Here is an 18,662-nt window from a genome sequence, read left to right on the forward strand (position 1 = left end):
CTCGTTGTCCCCTCCTAAGGACCTGTGCAAAGCCCCTTCCCAGGTCTGACGTCTCACGTTTCCAGATCCCTTCCAGCTCTGACATTCTCTGTCTTAAGGACCCTTTCCAGTTCTTACATTCCTTGTTTTAACCTTCCCAGCTCAGATACTTTGTATCCTAAGGCCCTTCTCCGCCCTCTCTGGCCTGATGTGTCTCCTCCAGCTCCTACCTCCTGATTCTAAGTACTGCCCAAGATGGTGTCCTCTCTGGACCCAAATCTCCTCCCTCAGTGCCATTCCAGCTGGCCTGGGCACCCCTGGCATCTCAGTCCCAAGCCCCCACTTTGGGCAGGACTAGAACCCCAGGCTTGAAGAATCTCTGAGTCATAAGTTTGCCCGGCTCTGGGGGAGGAGTGATGGACTGAGAAAGGCAGGGGTAGCCCTTCCAGAGGGCTGGAGGGTCAGGGAAAGCTGGGGTGTGCCAGGGCTTCAGAGGCCCGGCCTCCCAACCCTGCTTGCCATGGGTGCTCCTTTTAACTGATTGACCGGAGCAGCTGCATTAGGCTTCACCTTGCCTTTGGGGACTGAGCCCCCAAAACTCTTATTTTAGGGGTAGGGCAATCCCCACCTCCCAAAGCAGCTTATCTGGAGGCTGACCACACTGGCAGTGTGTGTCAGATTTTGTGTCTCCCCCATTTCCTGGCACCATGCCCTGCCTCCCAGAGGCCAAGGGTTAGGCTATGGGAGGAAAGAGTTCTGAGAGATTGTGAGAGAACCTGGATTCCTCTCTGAGCCTCCTGTATAAAGGGAACTGAATTACTCCAAATACTGCAATAAAATTAGAATGCCAGCATGCCTGCCTCAGGGTGGAAAGAAAGGGAAGCTGAGTTGGTGGAACCCTGTATAAAAGTCAGCTGTTGTTTTCCTTCCCTTTGGGTTTATTTATTATGTGAGTGTCTTATCTTCCTCTGAGCCTGGGAGAGGCCTGAGGGTAGGGACCCAGTCTTCCCAAACCTAACCCTAACCCTAATTCCCCACCCCCTCATCACAATGCCAGGTACCCAGTGAGCTCAGGAGTGAATGAATGACTGAATTGGAAAGGCCTAGCTGGAAAGGGAGTTGAAAAGGGTGGGGGTAATTAAGGTAAGCTTGAGTTGGAAGTCCAGAAGGTCCTCAGGAGGGGAATGAAGACCAGCTACCACCACTCTTTGGAGGCTTCAAGGGGGCCTCACTGATGTTGGGGAGGTGGGGAGGCAAAGCCTTGTAGGAGGGGGAGAGAGATTCTCTGGTGATCTGTTATGAGCCAGGTGCTGATGGAAAAGGCCAGGCTGAGCCAGCAGTAGAGAAGGCATGATTGCAGAGTCCAAAAAGTCCAGAACAGAGCCAGAGGTGAGAAAGAATGTAGGGGGGATGTTGTTCCGCCATTCAGCCGTGTCCCGCCCTTTGAGACACTGCTTTGTGACACGCCAGGCCTTTCTAACCTCCATTCTTGCCTGAAGTCTGTCCAAACTCATGTGCATTGTTTCCATCTCATCCTCTCCCATCCCTCTTCTTTTTGGGAATAGTTTCTTCTGGACTCTGCTGCAGGTTACCTTTCTAATTCCCAGCCTTCTGTAAAAAAAAAAAAAAAAAGAAAAAAGAAAAAGACCTTGCAGGGAGATGGCAGGTGGGTGACACTTGGCATCAAGAAGGCTTGTGTCTGGTCCTGAGCTGTTTAACTCTTTAATCAATAATAATGTGTGTGTTTATGGATTACTTCAAGATGCTTTACATATGTGAACTCATTTGATCCTTACGATAACCCTGTGAGGTAGGAGGTATTATACTCCCCATCTTACAGATGGGGAAACCGAGGCACAGAGAGGTTAACTGACTTGCCCAGGGTCACGTAAGCATCTGAGATCCAGATTCAAACTCAGGTCTTCCTCATCCTTAAGCCCAGAACACTCTCCTCTGCATTACCACCTGCCTCTTTAAAGTTTACCAGGCATCTTGTGTTCTTCTGAACCGTGCTAGGGAGAGACTGATTCTGGCTGGCCATGAAGAGAGGCAGAGAACTGGGCTTAAGAGTCTGTAAGCCCTGAGTTGGGGTGCCTAGTACACAAAGACCCAGGCCTGGAGTCAGGAAGACTCATCTTCCTGAGTTCAAATCCGGCCTCAGACACTTCCTAGCTGGGTGACCCTGGGTAAGTCATTTCACCCCGTGTGCCTCAGTTTCCCCATCTGTAAAGTGAGCTGGAGAAGGAAATGGCAAACCCACTGCAGTGTCTTTGCCAAGAAAACCCCAAATGGGGTCATGGAAAGTTGGAAACAGCTAAACAACAAAAGATTTGCAAAACACCTTTAAATATATGATCTCATCTGAGCCGCACAACAGCTGTGTGAGGTAAGTGCAGTCATCATTATTATCCCCATTTTACAGATGGGGAAACTGAGGCTGAGAGGTTAAGAGACTTGCCCCGGGTCACCCAGCTAGTCTGTGTCTAAGGGGAGGTTGGGAGGCAGGTCTTCCGATTCCAGGTTCAGCACTTAGACAAGGTCCTATCAACCAGTCCACACTTCTTAAGCCCCTGCTAGGTGCTGGTTCCCGTGCTGAGCTCTGAGGACATAAAGGGAGGCACAAACAGCCCCTTTTCTCGAGGAGCTCCCAGTCTAATGGGGGAGACACACTTGGGCATCATCCAGAGGGAAGGCTCCAGGACCCAGGAGGGGGGAAGACTTTGCAGGATGTAAGCTCTTAACCAGGGCTCCAAAGGAGCCAGGGAGCCAGGCAGCTGGGCTGGGGAAAGAGAATTCCGGGTATAGGGGCCTGCTGGGAAAAGTGTCCAGACCTGGGAGAGGGTCTGCCTTTAGTGAGGAGAGTGCTGTCACTAGATGGGAGAGGGAGGTGTAAGGAGGGGAGGGGCAAGTGAGGGGTTAGGAATACCGGTTTTTCTCTCTGATCCTGGAGATGATAAGGAGCCCTTGGAGTTTATAAACTCGGGCAGGGGTGGTAAACCTTCGACCTTGAAGCCACGCATGGTGAGAACCACACTTGAGGACCTAGAGGGCCGTATGTGGCCTTGAGGCAGCAGGTTCCCCACTCTGGACTAGGAGGTGACATGGTCAGAGCTGGGCTTTAGGCAGATCACTTTGACTGGTGAGCAGAGGCTGGGCTGGGCTGAGGTCCACTAATCCAGCCTCTGGGCTATTGCCACCCTACATTTTCAGAGAACTCAGGCTTCCCTGAGCTCCTTTCTGGTATTGCCTAATACAGCTACAGCTTTGAGTTGAGCCCCTGGGAGAATGAGGAACAAGACGTGGCCTGCTAGCCTTCTCTGTCTCAGTAGCTCAGCAATGGAAGGGCACAGAGAGGAGGCCCCTGAGGGTGCCACCCTATACCTCATCATTCTTTGGCAACCTCTACAGACAGAGCACCAGGTCTGGAGTCAGGAAGCCTTGTAGCTAGCTGAGTTAGAAGCCACCCTGGATGAAGCCCCCCTCCCCACCTCGTGTTCTCCCTGTGGCCAACACTCTTCTTCACTCATGGGGCTGGGTGCTCTCCTTGGCAGGGCCTCCAAGTTACTCAGTTCATTCCAATTAAGTGCTTATTAGCTCTGCTTCTCTCATGGTTAAACTGGGGGGTCGGGTGGGGGGGGTGTTATAAAGAAGAAAATCCACCAGTCTTTGCCCTCAGGGAGCTTACCCTCTTCTTCCTTACATGTGTTGCCCAGAATTGAGCACAGTGCTGCAGATGAGGTCTGACAGGGTGCTGGCCTAGATGCTGGGGTCCAAGGAAAGGGCCTCAGGAGGCTACATGTGGCCCTCTAGGTCCTCAAGTTCAGTCCTTTGACTGAATCCAAACTCCACAGAACAAGTTGCCTTAATAAAAGAATTTGTTCTGTAAAACTTGGACTCAGTCAAAGGGCTGCACCCAAGGACATAGAAGGCCACATGTGGCCTCGAGGCCGCAGGTTTCCCACTCTTCTGAGACCTTCCAGTTCAATCCAGCAAAAATTGATTAGGAAGGAAACTATAGGATTCTAGGCGTAAGGCTGAAAGAGGTAACCCCTTCAGGCCCCTATAGGCCCCTCCTGAGACTGACGAGGCCCCCACCAGGACCAGGCCAGCCCTCAAAGAGTCCAAGGGAGGTTCCCAGAGCCTGTACCTCAAGGACTCAAGGAGAGGTCAAGGGGGCTCCCAGAGCCCATACCTCATCATTCCTCCCTCAAACAAATGGGACCCAAATTCCTTTGGGGGTAAAGGGCAAAGGTCTCAGCTTCTGAAAGTGCTTCCTGCTGGCAAGGGGCATAGAGCTGTCCCTGCCTCTCTGGGTTCCATTCAAGGGGTCAGACTCTAGAAGAGGTCAAGGGGGCTCCCAGAGCCTATACCTCATCAGGCTGACAAGACAGTCACACAGCTAATAGATGTCAGCACTGGGATTTGAACCCAAGACTCCTGATTACAATATCCACATCACTACACCTTCCCAACCCCCCACCCCCAAACTTCTTCCAGCTTTAAATCTGATGATCCTGGAATTCTTTTAATTGTACCCAGGAGGCACTTAATGGATGTTGATTGATTGATTAAGCAGATATCATTGTGGTTGCCCAGGGTCTAGTGACCCTTTTCCAGGAGGGCCTGAGGGGTGGTCCAGAGAGGTTGGACAGTAAGGGAAGTTAGCTGGGCTGGAGAGGAGGGTGCCTTATAAGGAGAAGTTGAGGCTTGATGGGTGGGGTTGGGCCAAACTATGGAGATTGAGCCTCTGGGCTTCTGGAGACCAGGACTTTTATCTTGTTGACTTTGAATGGGAGAGGGGGTGGGGGCATTGAGAACTTTTACCCAGCTCTGGACTGGACGCTGTCAGTCTATAAGAAGTCCATAAACCTTTATTAAGCACCTACTGTGTATCAGGCACTGTGCTGAGGGCTGGGGAGAACAAAAGAGGCAGAAGACAGCTGCCCTCAAGGTGCTTACAGTCTCATGGGGGAGAATCCCAATGAGCTATATTGAATAAATAGCAAACAGTTAGGAGTGTAAGCCAGCTGTAAGAGGGGTTGGCAGTGACTTCCTATGGAAAGTGAGGTTTTAGTTGGGACTTAAGTAAATGGGGAAAGTCAAGAGGCACAGGGGAAGGAGAGCATGGCGTGGGGAAGGGAGGGGCAAGAGACTGACAGAGAAAATGCCCCAAGCTAAGAGGCAGAGGGAACTCTGGAGATCTTATGAAGAAGACTGTACTGAAATTAATATTTTAATAGCATTTACAGTAGAGAAAGATGCAAAGTATTATACTTGGGTGCAAAAAACAGACCATAAGTACAAGATAGGGAAGGTATAACTCAATACCAGTTTGTCTGGAAATGAACTGGTGGTCTTAGTGGACTGCAAGTTCAACTATGAGTCAGATGCAGCAGCAAGAAAGGTAAGGTGATTTCAGGTTGTATTCCGAGGAATATGTGACCTGATGGTCCTGGGGCAGCCAGGTGGTACAGTGGGTAAAGAGTCAGGAAGACCTGTGTTCAAATCAGGCCTCAGAAACTTAATAGCTGTGTGATCCTAGGCAAGTCACTTCACCCTCTTTGCCTCAGTTTCTTCGACTGTAAAATGATCTGGAAAACCACTCCAGTACCTTTGCCAAGAAAACTCCAAAAGGGATTACAGAGAATTGGACATGACTACAACAAGGTGGTGGTCCCACTGTACTCTGCCTTGGTGTTATGGGACTGTTCGATTTTCTTTTATTCCTCTTGCAACTTTTGACTAACATTAACCTCACCAGACCAAACCTTTACATCCTGTGGGATGTAAAAATTGACTTAAGAATCTTCAGTATTCCTTTGATAAGAAAACTTAAGAGAGAATCTTAACTGTTCCTGACTCCTTGGGAGATGTAAATCCTCCTCCTCCATCAACCTAATTGGGAATGCTCTAATCCTTTCATCTGTAACCTGGTTTAGTTTACCCATTGTCTGAACAAACTTTCTTCCATAGGGGACCTGTGAGATTATTGCTCTGTTTAATGAAATTGTTTCAGCTTTTATAACATTGAAGGAAGCACAGGATTATGGCTTGAGTTTCTCTTTAACTTTAATGGCCTAAGAGGAACGGTCAGGATTACAATATATGGAAATGAATTTTGTCTCTGACTTTGGTTTTCCTCTAAGAAACCTTGTTAGAGCCTAATGATTGTTCAGATTTTCTCTTAGGCCTAAACCTATGCTTAAGCATAATAATAAAACCTGGGGTTTTGTCTCCATTTCTGAATTGTGGTAAGTAAACATTTGGTAGCAGTTCCCTACCACATGAACCTAGACAGTAGCTAACTCATGTTGCTAGTTTGAGTCTTCATGGGTGAGCTCACTATTTGCTCCCTTCAGGGTTCTAAAGGTGTGGGGTTTCTAACACTGCTGACCTTGAGCCCCCACTGGTGTCCGCTCTGTTACTGATCAGCCAGTTGGGTTCCATAAGCTTTTAGGAAAGGAAGAATGTTTGGTACAAAACACTCCCCTCAAACCAAAAATGCACTCTTTCCTTGTACAGACAAGATCCCTGGGGAGGTAGGGCTTAAGGGTGGCTACCAACTCCTCACTCTCAGAGTTTCTTTCTCTCCTTTGCTGGATGTTCATCCACAAACTATGATCCTCTTCCTGTATTAGCTATATGTCCCTGGGCAAATCACTTAAACTCTTTGGTACTCCAGTCAAGAAAATCAAATTAAAGAATAGTTGTGCCTGATCCTTAATCTATACCTGTGAAATTACAGGTTTAGACTAAACAAAATCTAAATAAACAGTAATCTTCAGCAAACACAAATATTCAAATACTGAAATAAGACTTTAAAAGAAGATTCTGTATGAAGTTTTTACTGTTTACAAAATACTTGATAGTTGCTGTCTTCTCTCTAGGTATCGTTGAGATCTTGATGAATAGACCTCAGGCCCGAAATGCTCTGGGCAAAGTCTTCATCAGTGAGGTGAGTGAACCTGGCCCTATAACATCCATTAGGAGGTATGACCTTGCTTCACAAAAGGGCAAGAAATGAACTCCATAGGCTGGTGTCAGAGGGGGAGAACCAAAGGACATATAGAACCCAGAAGGGTTCCCTGTCTCCATCTTTGGCCAAGCATCCCTTTGGCTCCGGAGAGGACTTGAAAGGCTGTCAGTTGGAAAAGGGATTATTAGTCTTTGGAGGCTTGGCCCCCAAGGGCAAAACTGGGCACAAAGGGTGAAAGTTAGGAAAAAGCAGATTGAAGCTTAAGGTTGGGAAAAGCTTTCTAAAAATTCTAGAATCCCAGAATTAGAGAGAGCATCCATCTAGTCCAGCTCATACCTAAAAGGAATCCCCATTATTGAAGAGGGTCATCATAAAATGATGAGGTATAGGGTTAGGTGTGCTCGAGACCCCAAAATACCAACACACCCGGTCCTGCCAAATGAATTTGCCTCAAGTCTTCTCTCAGACAAAGAAAAGCAAAGTTTATTAAAAGTTCGCCATATTGGGTAGACTCTTAAGGAGCCTCAGTATCTGTAAGGCTTGTTTTGGACACAGAGCAAGTCTGTGCTAGAAAATTCTATGGTGCTTTCACTCACATGGAGGCAAGATGGGGTCTTATATACAGAAAGGTTGTGGGAGGAATCTAGGGGTGGTCTAGAGGAGGAGTTTGGGGAGGGTCTTCAGGAGGAGTTAATGAGGTCAGTAAATGAGTGATTAAGGGTGGGAAGTTGCTGGAAAAAGGAGGGCTAAAGATTTGGGCAGAGCCACAATGAAAGGCCTATGGCCTCAGGCAAATGCCTCATCAAATGGGAAGATTCAGAGTTCAAGGGGATTGCTAGAACCTGTACCCCATCATTATAACAGATCTGAAAAGTGGTCACCCAATCTCTGCTCAAAGACATCCAAGGAAGGGAAACAAAAGAAGGAATTCTGTTTCCACAGGATTAAAAACCTCTCCCAGCTTTGAGTGATAGCAGAATGTTAGTCAGAGGTTCTAATGGGAGGGCAGAACCAGGCTTCTGATCAGGTAAAAGGTCAGACGCTGGTACAGGAACTGTTTGAGGGAAAATGAAGTGGGAGGTTCAGGAGGTTATATCTAGCCAGCCCATGTAGAGCAAGGTGGGTATTCGAATTGGGAATAGCATAAAAAGGCTAGCTTTGTCCAAGCAAGCGTCTTCTCTGTTCCGGAGGTAGCCATTCACTATGTAGAATAAATGTCAAATAAATGTAATGAGACCTTTCCTGACTTCACAACAGTGTTTTTTGTTTAGAGTGAGCACGTTTCTCACACTATCCCAAAGGGGAATGGCTGCTCCTTCGTGGAAGATGGTGGGTTCCCCCTTTCTGGAGGTCTTCAGGCAGGGCCTGTATAACCACTTGGAGATCTTGCCTAGGGAATCTTCAGCCAGGTCTAGAGTGTACTTGGTACTACAAGTACCAAGTACTAGTACACTCTAGTACACCACCTCTAGAGGTCCCTGCCAGCTCTGAAGTTCTGGGATTTTGTGATTGGAAAGGTTTTGGAGAGCTCCTAATGTATTCAATGTGATTCAGTTTGGCAAGCAATTATTAAGCCCCTACTGTATGCAAAGGACTGTCCCAGGCCCTGGGGAAACAAAGATGAAATGAGTAAGTCCCTGCCCTCAAGGGGCTTACATTCTATTAGGAAGATAAACAAGTACATAGATGTGGGCAAGAGAATTTAAGAAGGGAAAACAGTACCCACAGGGATATCAGGGAGGGTCTCTTGTCGCGGGCACTGACCGATCCTTGAAAAGAGGAGGGACTATGGTCCAGTCATGGGGAAGAGGGGAGGGGACACCACTCCAACAAAAGTAGAAGGAACGCCAAGTTCTGGAAGCAGCCAAGAGGCCAGTTTGTCTGGAACACCTCTTGTGTGAGGAAGGACAAAACCTCCCGGGCTGGCCCCTCCAACCACAATAGTGTGTTCTCTGGCATTCTGCTCTCAGACCCTCCCTGTGTGCTGAAGGTGACACTGACTTCTCCCAGTTCAGAAAAGCTCTGCCAGCCTCCACCAAGCCAGAAAGGACCTGGTGCAGACCAGACACAGACAGTCCATTATCGCAGACCCTGCTGGACTTGGGGCAGAGACATGGGGGCAGGTTCTTGTACCGTCCCAGCTGCCTTCCCCTCAACAAGCCCCTCACTGCACAGTCAATACGCCAGCCCATCAGAAGTGTCTTCCTTAGGCTGTCTGACATGCCTGGAACTCTCCTTCCTCACCCCTCCCTCCTGGGACTTTCCCAGAGCCACCTCCTTCAAGAGGCCTTCCCTGATTCCTCCTGACATGGGCCAGATCATTCATCTCCCTGGACCTGAGATTCCTCATTCTGTAAAAGGAAGGGGTTCAGTGTCTGAGGCCCTTCCCGCTCTCATTCTCTGCCCTCTCCCCAGTCACTAGGGCACCTCCTCAGATTACTTTGTCCCATTTTTTCCACTCTCTTTTTTACCTTCCATAGAATGTAAATCCATCCATGGAAAAGATTACTTTGCCTGTTTGTCTCTGTGAACTTCGTACCAGCACATGCCAGGCAAAAAGCAAGGGATTAATAGATACTTGTGGAATTGAGGGTGAATAGAATATTCCAGATGAAGCTGATTGGGGGAGAAGACAGCATCATCTCCCTGGCTCTGAACCCCAGCCCCAGTGACCATCAGAGTTCTAGTCAATGGGCATTTATGTATGAATCACTTACTAGGGGCCAGGCTCTGTGCTAAGCTCTGGGCTGTTACAAAAGAAGGCAAAAACAGTCCCTGACCTCTAGGCCCTTACGGTTAAGTGGAAGAAACAATCCAAACATAACTGTGCAAACCAGATTACTGTATACTGTGCAAACAAGCGACAGTGCAAAGGAGAAGTTTTTCAGACTCATTCTTCCCTCTCCCCCTCCCTCCTAGCTATCCTTGGCTCTTCCTTTCCCTGAACCCAACAGGGGCTCCTGGGGTCCTTTGCACCTGCTAGTTACTCGGATTCTTTCTCTCTTTCAGTTGTCAGATGCCCTGGATGAACTTCGCCTCGACAGGAGCATCCGAGTGGTCGTGTTTAAGAGTTGTGTAAAGGGGGTATTCTGTGCTGGTGAGTGGTATCCGGGTCCCCATGCCCTTGGCCTCTGGGCTGCCTGTTCTCTCTGCATCCTTCCTGATTGAGGGGCCTGGCACCAAATGTGACACTCTCCCCAAGATTCTCACCAGAGCAGAAGGCAGTGAGATTCAATCCAATCCAATGCAGCAAACATTTATTAAGCACCTACTGTGTGCTGAGCACTGGTGAAACAAGGACATCCCTGCCCTTGGGCCCTTTTGTTCTCTTAGGAAGATACTGCATGTATCCCTCAGGTGCAGTAGTGCGGGGTGTCTCTCCAGGCAGTTTGGGGCCCCTCCTGACCTGTGAGAGCTGACTTTCACCCTACTTGAGAGATCACCATCAGTTTCATCACCACCACCCCCAGGCAGAGCCCTTGAGCCTCCAGGAGCTCCCTCTGTTCATTGTTGTCTGGGTCAAGGCACCCTACCCTCCTGTTCTGTTCACACACCCCCAGGCTGCTTGCAAGGAGCACAGAGGCTGGCATGGCTGTGAGCCTGAATGCCAGGGCTGGTTTCAGAGGCTACACTGAGCGTCAAGACTCCAGCAGGGGCCAGCTGGGACTTGCTGCCTCCCTGTTCTGGAGCATGATGAAAGGGACTAGGAATGGCATCTGCTCTCTGGCTTTCCTGCCCAGTGTTTGCTGGATGCAGTGGTTGCATTAAGGAGCCCCAGGGTCATAGGAGCTGAGAGGGACCTCAGAGGCTAGCTCATTCAGGCCCCCTCATTTTACAGGGAGATCACACAGTAGTAAGAAGAGGAGGTGGAATTTGAACTCAGGTCCTCCAACACCAAATCGGCTGTCCTTTCCACTGTGCCTCACTGACTCCTGTAGGAGGGGGAAGCAGATGGGGGGCCAGAGAACTGGGCATCAAGGATTCCCACAGTCTTAGAATTCCTGGCCCTCACGGAGGCCCCTCCTCCAGCGCAGACCAATAGGCCCCTTTGCCACTTCCCTGATCCTGGTGTGGTCCAAGTGCTACCAAACCCCGGGGTGCTCCCCTGCCAGGCTCCCACCCCTCTAGGTGCCCAGAGGCCCATCCTGACACCCACTCCCCCTCTTTGTGCTCCTGGCCCCTCCCAGGTGCTGATCTGAAAGAAAGGGAGCAGATGAGCGAGGCCCAGGTGGCAGCCTTTGTGCACAGGGCTCGGAATCTGATGAGCCAGATTGGTAAGAGCCCCAGGGGGAGGGGGGCAGGAGCAGGGCCCGGAGGCCCAGCCTGGCCCACCATCCCATCTGCTCCTCACACAAGCGGAGAGTCAGAAGGGGCCTCCAGGGTCTCTGGGCCAACCCACACCCAGGAGCATCCCTGAGATCACATGCCAAGTAGCCTCCCGGCCTCTGCTGCTTCCTGAGGCAGCCTCTCCACTCTGGGATAGCTCACTGCCCCTTCCCACACTGTCCTGGGGCCACTGAGAACTGAAGACAACTCTCGAGTCCATCCTCCTCCCCCATCATCTCGGGGCTAATCGTTGCCAGGCCCCTCACTTGACCCTCGGGTGCCATGGCCCACTCTTTGTGGCCTCAGTGGCCAAGGCTGTCACTGATTCTCCAGATGTAGAGAGCTCTTGAGAGGGCAGCCCATTGGCAGGCTTTGCTCTCTCACCTCCTACAGAGTCAGGGAGGGAGCAGCCTCCTCTATCTGCATCTCTCCTTGGGCTCAGCTGATAGAATAATTCTGATAATGATTACAGCTAGAATTTTGTGGTGCTTCAGGATTTGCAAATCCCTTCACCATTGCTATCTCTTGTTACCCTCACGACTCTGGGAGATAAGTGCTATTATTAGCCCCATTTCACAGATGAGGAAACTGAGGCTGATCAAGGTGGAGTGACTTGGTTTTATTCTTTGCTACAAGGGATGGCTATCTGAATAGAGGAGGGGAGGGACATTTTCCGAAATGAAGGTGAAGTAAAAACAAATAAAACTTCACGCCTTTGGGATATAAAATTATATTTAAAATGAGTTGGGGATGTGTGGGTAGCTGGGAATGGGAATAGGGGAAGGTAGCTCTCAGGGTATTTACTGGATAACAAGGAAAAATGTTTCCTTAGACCACTAATTGATCTCGTTTCTACTCAGCTGAATCTACCTGTTTTAGAGTCAGGGAAACTGAGGCTCAGGGAGGCTTAGCAGCATTCCCAAGTGCCATCCTGAGGCCAGCTGTGCTGCACTCAGTCCTGGAATCCTTGGGCTGAGTCCTTCTGCCTCCTTGCCTAGGTTGTGGGTTCTGGGCTGCATCCTTGCATGCTCTCCTTGTCCCCACAGCCACATTCCCTGCGCCCACCATTGCAGCCATCGATGGATTTGCTCTGGGTGGAGGCCTTGAGCTGGCCTTGGCCTGTGATCTCCGTGTGGCAGGTATGTTGTCAGCACAGAACAGGGTGGGTGGGGGAGATATTCCCAGAAAGCTAGAATCTTGTGTACCCTGAGTAACAAGCTTGGGAGAAAGGAGAGCTTTGTGTGGGCTGGAACACTCAGGGCAGGTTTTCTGGGAGAGGGGGTTCCAGGAGCCCTAGATCTACAGTTGAAAGGGCCTTCAGAGGCCAGCTAGACCCACCTCATTTTACCAAAGGGGAAACTCAGACCCAGGGATACAAGGGGCTTGCAGGTAGTAAGTATCAAAGACAGGGTTTGGCTCCAGACCATGTTCTCTTCCTCCCCATTGTATAGATGAGTTAACTGAGAACCAGACATCAAAGGTCACTTGGGTAGGGTCATATACCCATTGAATGCAAGAGCTGAGATTTGACCAGGTTCTTTGCACAATGACACCAGACTACAAGTGGGGGTGAGAGGAAAGCAGGTGGGGGAGGGAACAGCCTGAAGAAAGGGGCTGAGGTTGGAATAAGCAGAGTCTGAGAAGGATATCAGCCGGGCCAGAGCAGAGAGAGAAGTCATGGTAGAGATCATGGAGTCATGAAGAAATAGTTATTAAACACTTCCTCCTATGTGTAAGGTGCTGTCCTTGGTGCTAGTGGGGGGGGGTGAAAGAGGTCAGGCTTCGGAGAGGTATTGCAAGGAATGGATGGATGGATGAATGGGTGAATAAATTAATGAATAAACAAATGAATAGGGGCGGCTAGGTGGCACAGTGAATAGAGCACCGGTCCTGGAGTCAGGAGGACCTGAGTTCAAATCCGGCCTCAAGACACTTAACACTTACCAGCCCTGTGACCTTGGGCAAGTCACTTATGCCCAATTGCCCGGCCTTCCCCCCTCAAAAAAAGAAGCCCAAAAAAGACATTTTGATACTCATAGTTCAATACAATTGGCTTCCTATGTCATCCCACATCTTTTATGTGTTTAAAAACGTTATTCTGAGAAGGGACCCTCAGTCTCCTCAGAATGACTCTCCCCCAGGCCCAGGACACCAAAGAGATGAAGAGCCCCGGTTCTTCAAGGGTTCTTACGAAAGAATACGGTCATAGAGTCCTAGGTTGAGAGCAGGAAGGGCCATCAGAGGCTAGCTCATCCAAACTCTTCATTTTATAGATGGAGAAACTGAGGCCTGGGCAAGTGGGCATACACTAAGAGGAAGTAACTAAGTCTGGGTTTGAACTCCAAATAGTTCATTTCATAGTGTCAGTTCAAGCATTGTCCGTGGAGTCGGGAGGCCTGGATTTAGATTGCGTCTCTTCTTTTTAGTTGGGTGACCCTGAACAGGTCTCAGTTTCCTAATCTGTAAAATGGAGATAACCCTTCCTGCATACTCTGCATGACAGGGTCCCCAAGACAAGCACTCCATAAACTGAAAAGCATTGCAGAAAAGTGTATTATTATCATTGCAGAGGCCCTTGAATACCGGACTGAAAAGTTTGGTGTTTGTGTTGACAGATGTTGGGTTTGGGGAAGATTGGCCTTGGGAGTGGGGGAGTGGGATGGCTGGAAAAGAGGATGAATGCCAGACGGAAGGAAGGAGAGATGAGTCGGTGTCTGGCGTGGGGGGGTAGCCATATTCTGCAACCTGCCTCCACTGTCCCACAGGATACAGGGGAGCCTGGGTCTTTGTTGAATAAAGGGGGAGGAGGCCGGGAGGATGGGACAGGACTTTCACAATGTCTCCTGTTTAAATAGCTTCTTCTGCCATCATGGGACTGATAGAAACCAGCCGAGGACTGCTTCCAGGGGCAGGTACTTGCGGCCCCAAGCCTCCCTGACTCCACATCCTCCCTCTGTTTTGGCCATTCCCCCACCCTGAATCGGGCAGTCTTTGTGTAGGTGTTTGGCACCTGCTTCTGTCAGTGGAAGTGTGGGAAGCCTGTCATTATCCCCATCACCCTTCCAACTGACTTTAGGCCTTGCCCCCTGACTGTGGTCAATACCCATGAAGGCCCTCTGCCTCCCTGCCTGGGTCCACATTCCTATCTTCTTTCAGGGGGGACCCAGCGCTTGCCTCGGTGTGTGGGCGTGAGCCTGGCTAAGGAGCTCATCTTTACTGGGCGCCGGATCAATGGGGAAGAAGCGAAGGGGATTGGACTGGTGAACCATGCAGTGCCCCAGAATCAGGAGGGCACCGCTGCCTACCACAGGGCCCTGGAGCTCGCCAGGGAGATAGTGCCACAGGTGATGGAGCTGGGGGTCGGGCACCTACCACTTTCCCCATACACAAGCATGCTGGGGTTCCTGTCTTTTCCCTTTGGCCGTGGGCACCATGAAAAGGATTAACTCTGGTCAACAATTTTCTTCCAGCATCAAGCATTCTGGGCACTCAGTCAGGAGTGAGAAGGAAGAGAGCCATTCAGAGTCCAAAGGGCCTAGAAAGTGCGGTGCAGACAGTAAAACCTCATAGTCCTTCATTTGCTGGAAGGCTTGTAATTGGTGACTCCCAACTTATCCAAGTAGTATCTAAGCAGTCATGTCTGCTGTACCAGATTAGAGGGACTAGAACCTGGCCAAGAGCCACTGGGAAGTGGGGAGAGAGCCTGAGGGTCCAAGTGGTGTGGGGATGGGGGGAAGTCAGCATCTAGCTGGGAGGGGGCATGGGCAAGATGACTGGGGGAGAAGAGCCTCACAGCCAGCACACCCCAGAGGGATCTGGGCAGAGGGAAGATTGCCCAGTGATGACAGCTGCCCTCTGTGGGGTTTGGGTTACGGGAGAGGGGGAGGGAGGAGCAACTTCCCCCAAGCCCCCGGCTGCTCTTCCTCTTCATCCGGCTTAGGAGAGCATAAGCTCTTTGAAGGCAGGAACTTTTTCATGTTGTCTTTGTGACTAGCACATAGTAGGTGTCTGTTGAATTAATTTCTTTTGGTCTGTTTGCTCATCTGTAAAATGAAGGTGTTAGCTCTCTCAGGTCCTTTCCAGCTTTGACGTTCTACATTGGTACCTGAGAGAAGGACTGGCAGAAATGTTCCTGAGTTTGAGTAGATCATAGCTTTCTGGGTCAGGGAGCTGGCCTGGCTTATCCCGATCCAGCCTACCTAATGACTCAAACCTGTCTCTTTTCCCATATAGGCACCCTTCGCAGTGAGAATGGGAAAAGTGGCCATTGACAAAGGAATGGAGGTGAGAAGCAGGGACAGTGGCAATGATTAAGGTGGGACCCAGGGGCTGCCAGCACAGGCTTCTGAGATGGATAGGAGTGAAAAAGCCCTGGCTCTGCCATCAGAGGACCCAGGTTCAGGTACTAGCTCCCTTACGACCTGTGTGGCCTTGGGCAAGTCAGTTTCCTGGGCCTCAGATTTTCTCTGAGGTTGAACTAGATCGATGCTATGACTCCTTCTCAGAATAATGTTTGTAAATGCATAAAATTCTTAGGACTGCAAAGGAAACATTTTATTGAAGCAGTCATCCAAATTAAAAAATCAAACCAGTTCATGGTCTCCCAAGTTAAGAGCTCCAGAACTAGAGGGCTGCCATCCTCTGCTCCCAGCTGCCCTTGGTCTGCATCTTGGGGAATGGGGGAAGGTTTATAAGGCTGGTACTGCATGAAAGCCCCCAGAATAAGCAGGGATGGGCTAGGGTTGGAGAAAATGGGTTGCCCAGTAGCCCTTTGGTGAGGAGGAGGAGGCTGGGGTCCATGACACTGGAAAGATTGTGGGTACTTGAACCCTGGGACTGAAGAAGGTTGAGGAATAACTCAGATGTCTCAGTCTGGAAGCAGAGGCTGTGCCAAGGCTCCTCCGGGATTCAACCAAGAGCCTGTTACTGGTCTGAAGCTTGGGTATTGACACAGGATCCATGGTGTACCTGTAGGAGCATTAGCTGGCCTCCAGGCCCACATCTGTGCCAGGTCCTGCCTTGTGTGCCCACAGCCTAGGGCTGTTTCCCTTACCTAAAAGATGAGATCCCAGCCCAGGCACTGAACTGGTAGCATGTGGGCTGCCCTCAAAGCCAACCTAGCCCTCCTTGAGGGCCTAGAAGGGCACCCAGAGACCCTCTGAAACTTCAAGGAGTAGAGAGTTGTCAGGCTCTAGTCCTGAGCCCAGCCTAACACTAACCCTCCTGAACAAGGCCACAGGGATCAGAGCTGGGCTTAAAAGTCCCTCCCTCTGATACAGACTCAAAGATGGCTCTGCCCCCTTTATCCTCAGCAAATTAGGGTGTTGGAACACAGCAGGGTTTTTTCACCTTTTCTGGGCCCCGGGATCCCTTGGCAGTCAGTCTAGTGAAACCTAAGGACCCCTTCTCAATTGTGTTTTTAAAAGCATCAAATAAAATACATAGGATTACAAAGGAAACCACTGCTATTGAAATCGTTAGCTATATATTTTTTTTAAAAGCTCATTGGACCTCAGGTCAAAGACCCATGACCCAGAGATCTCTGAAGTCTCTCTGTGACACTCCATGTTCTAAAGGAGTCCAGACAGAAAGTTCAGCCTGGCTGAGCTAGAGATGCCTCTGTCCCCCCTCCCCCACCAACCTCTAAGAGCGTCATCTGGATCCTGGTCCTCCCTCTTCCCTCCCCACAGGTGGACATCACATCTGGAATGGCCATTGAAGGCATGTGTTATGCCCAGGTAGGCTGTGACCACGTGACTGGCTGAGTCTGGGGCTGGGACACCTGGGGCCCCATCTTCCTCTTTCCCTCACTACATAACAGCCACCTCCCTTCCCTGGGCCTTGATCTCCTCCTCCTTCCATGGAGGACTTGCCTTATTCACATGAAGTCTAGGGCATGGGGATAATTGCATGCAGCTTTAGACTCGCCATCCTCCCATGCAGTGGGCTGCCCAGGGAAGGAGGGAGCTCCCAGATGGATCCCCTGGCAGCTGCCTTACTGTGGGGGTTCCTTTTCGGCTCTCACTCGAAGTAGGCAGCCAGTGAGGCCCTTCCTTACTCAAAGTCAGGGACTCTATGAGTTGTGATTTGAAGAGATGAGAAGCAAAGGGCATCTCTCCCATCAGCCCAGGACTTTGAGGAGGACTGAATGAGTTGGCACTGGGCTCGTCAATCCATCAACAAGATGTATTAAGGGCTCACTATGTCAGGACCCCGGTGAGACCTCAAAAGGGCCTGGGGTAAGAGATGCTAGTTTGGTCTTCACAGCTAAGACTTCTTATTGCCCATGAAACTGATATCCCTGGGTGGCTGAAAGGCCATGAGGAGACAGAGGGTGTGTGTCTTGTGTCTTTATGTCCATCTGTTTAATCCCTTGGGGTTAAGGGGTCATTGACCAGAGGATGTCTTTCCCCACAATCCCATAGACATGGCTGCAGGGATCCAACCACATACTCTCTTCCCGCCAGGGGCTGGTGGGAAGAATTATGATCTTGCATTATTTTTTGCAGAACATCCCAACGAGGGACAGGCTGGAGGGTATGGCGGCCTTCCGGGAGAAGCGGCCACCCCGCTTTGTTGGCGAGTGACTCTGTTGTTTGCAGCCTCGGCCCCCGAAGGCAGGAGCACTTAGGAAAGCCAGCTCTTAGGAGCACATCCTTTATTCTTCCATAAAGTCCCTTCCCTTGGCCAATAACTGCTGTGGTTATGTTCCCTCTGCATCGTCACCTTACTGCTCTGGCTGTGGGGCCCCTTGGCCTTCTCCCATGGCAGACACACAGGGCACATCCATCAGGATCCCTCATGCACCACACTCCTCAGTCTGCATGTCTTACGGGTGTGGAAAGGCCTCACGAGGCAGGAGAGATGGTCTCGTTCCCTCTCTCCATGAAGCAGGGGATTCAGTCTAACAACTGAGCTAATGATAATAACTGGCATTTATGTGGCACTTTTAAAATAGGAGCTTATGCTTCTCACAACACTCCTGGGAGATGCTGTTGTTATCCCCACTTTACAGATGAAGACACTGAGGCACAGAGAGATTAAGGGCCTTCCCAGAGTCACACAGCCAGCAAGTGTCTGAAGTAGGATTCAGACCCTGTGACCCACAACCTAGCTGCCTTCTCCTTACAGACAGACACATACAAGCCTGGGGACTGAGGCAAAGCTCCTGTACTGGGGGCAGCTTTCTCAGCTTTCCTGGCCATGACCTACAAAAGCCACCCCCATGCTCTTGACCATGGATATGGCCTGGCAGGAAGATGGTCTTCATGGTGCTTCCACTCCTATCCCTTAGCAGGCATGGTTGCCTGACACCCCTGGGGACCAAGTCTGGCTGCGCCAGAAAGTAAGAAAACTGGGCCTTAGGAGAGTGACCTCATGG

At 50.2% G+C, this 18,662-nt stretch overlaps 2 protein-coding genes across 3 annotated transcripts in view; one reads left to right on the top strand and one right to left on the bottom strand.

The window, feature by feature from the left end:
• Positions 1 to 17,975, top strand: part of LOC138165337 (enoyl-CoA hydratase domain-containing protein 2, mitochondrial-like) — a 19,005-nt gene extending 1,030 nt beyond the window's left edge. Inside the window, exons 2-10 of one of the 2 annotated variants that reach the window (XM_069093553.1) lie at positions 6,867 to 6,934; positions 9,965 to 10,052; positions 11,143 to 11,229; positions 12,328 to 12,420; positions 14,137 to 14,193; positions 14,438 to 14,625; positions 15,515 to 15,565; positions 16,972 to 17,019; positions 17,791 to 17,975. In XM_069093553.1, coding sequence (XP_068949654.1) covers positions 6,867 to 6,934; positions 9,965 to 10,052; positions 11,143 to 11,229; positions 12,328 to 12,420; positions 14,137 to 14,193; positions 14,438 to 14,625; positions 15,515 to 15,565; positions 16,972 to 17,019; positions 17,791 to 17,868 — 758 coding nt within the window. In that variant the 3' untranslated portion in view covers positions 17,869 to 17,975. The remainder of the gene's footprint in view (positions 1 to 6,866; positions 6,935 to 9,964; positions 10,053 to 11,142; positions 11,230 to 12,327; positions 12,421 to 14,136; positions 14,194 to 14,437; positions 14,626 to 15,514; positions 15,566 to 16,971; positions 17,020 to 17,790) is intronic. The other variant, XM_069093554.1, reaches the window with a different exon arrangement.
• LOC138165341 (sterol carrier protein 2) overlaps positions 1 to 18,662 on the bottom strand; it is a 464,797-nt gene that overhangs the window by 106,588 nt on the left and 339,547 nt on the right. The gene's annotated exons all lie outside the window — the stretch shown is intronic.

This window comes from Petaurus breviceps, unplaced genomic scaffold (genome assembly GCF_028583685.1).
Source record: "Petaurus breviceps papuanus isolate PSGF00001 unplaced genomic scaffold, PetGlider_PUasm1.0 208, whole genome shotgun sequence".
NCBI classification, from domain to species: domain Eukaryota; kingdom Metazoa; phylum Chordata; class Mammalia; order Diprotodontia; family Petauridae; genus Petaurus; species Petaurus breviceps.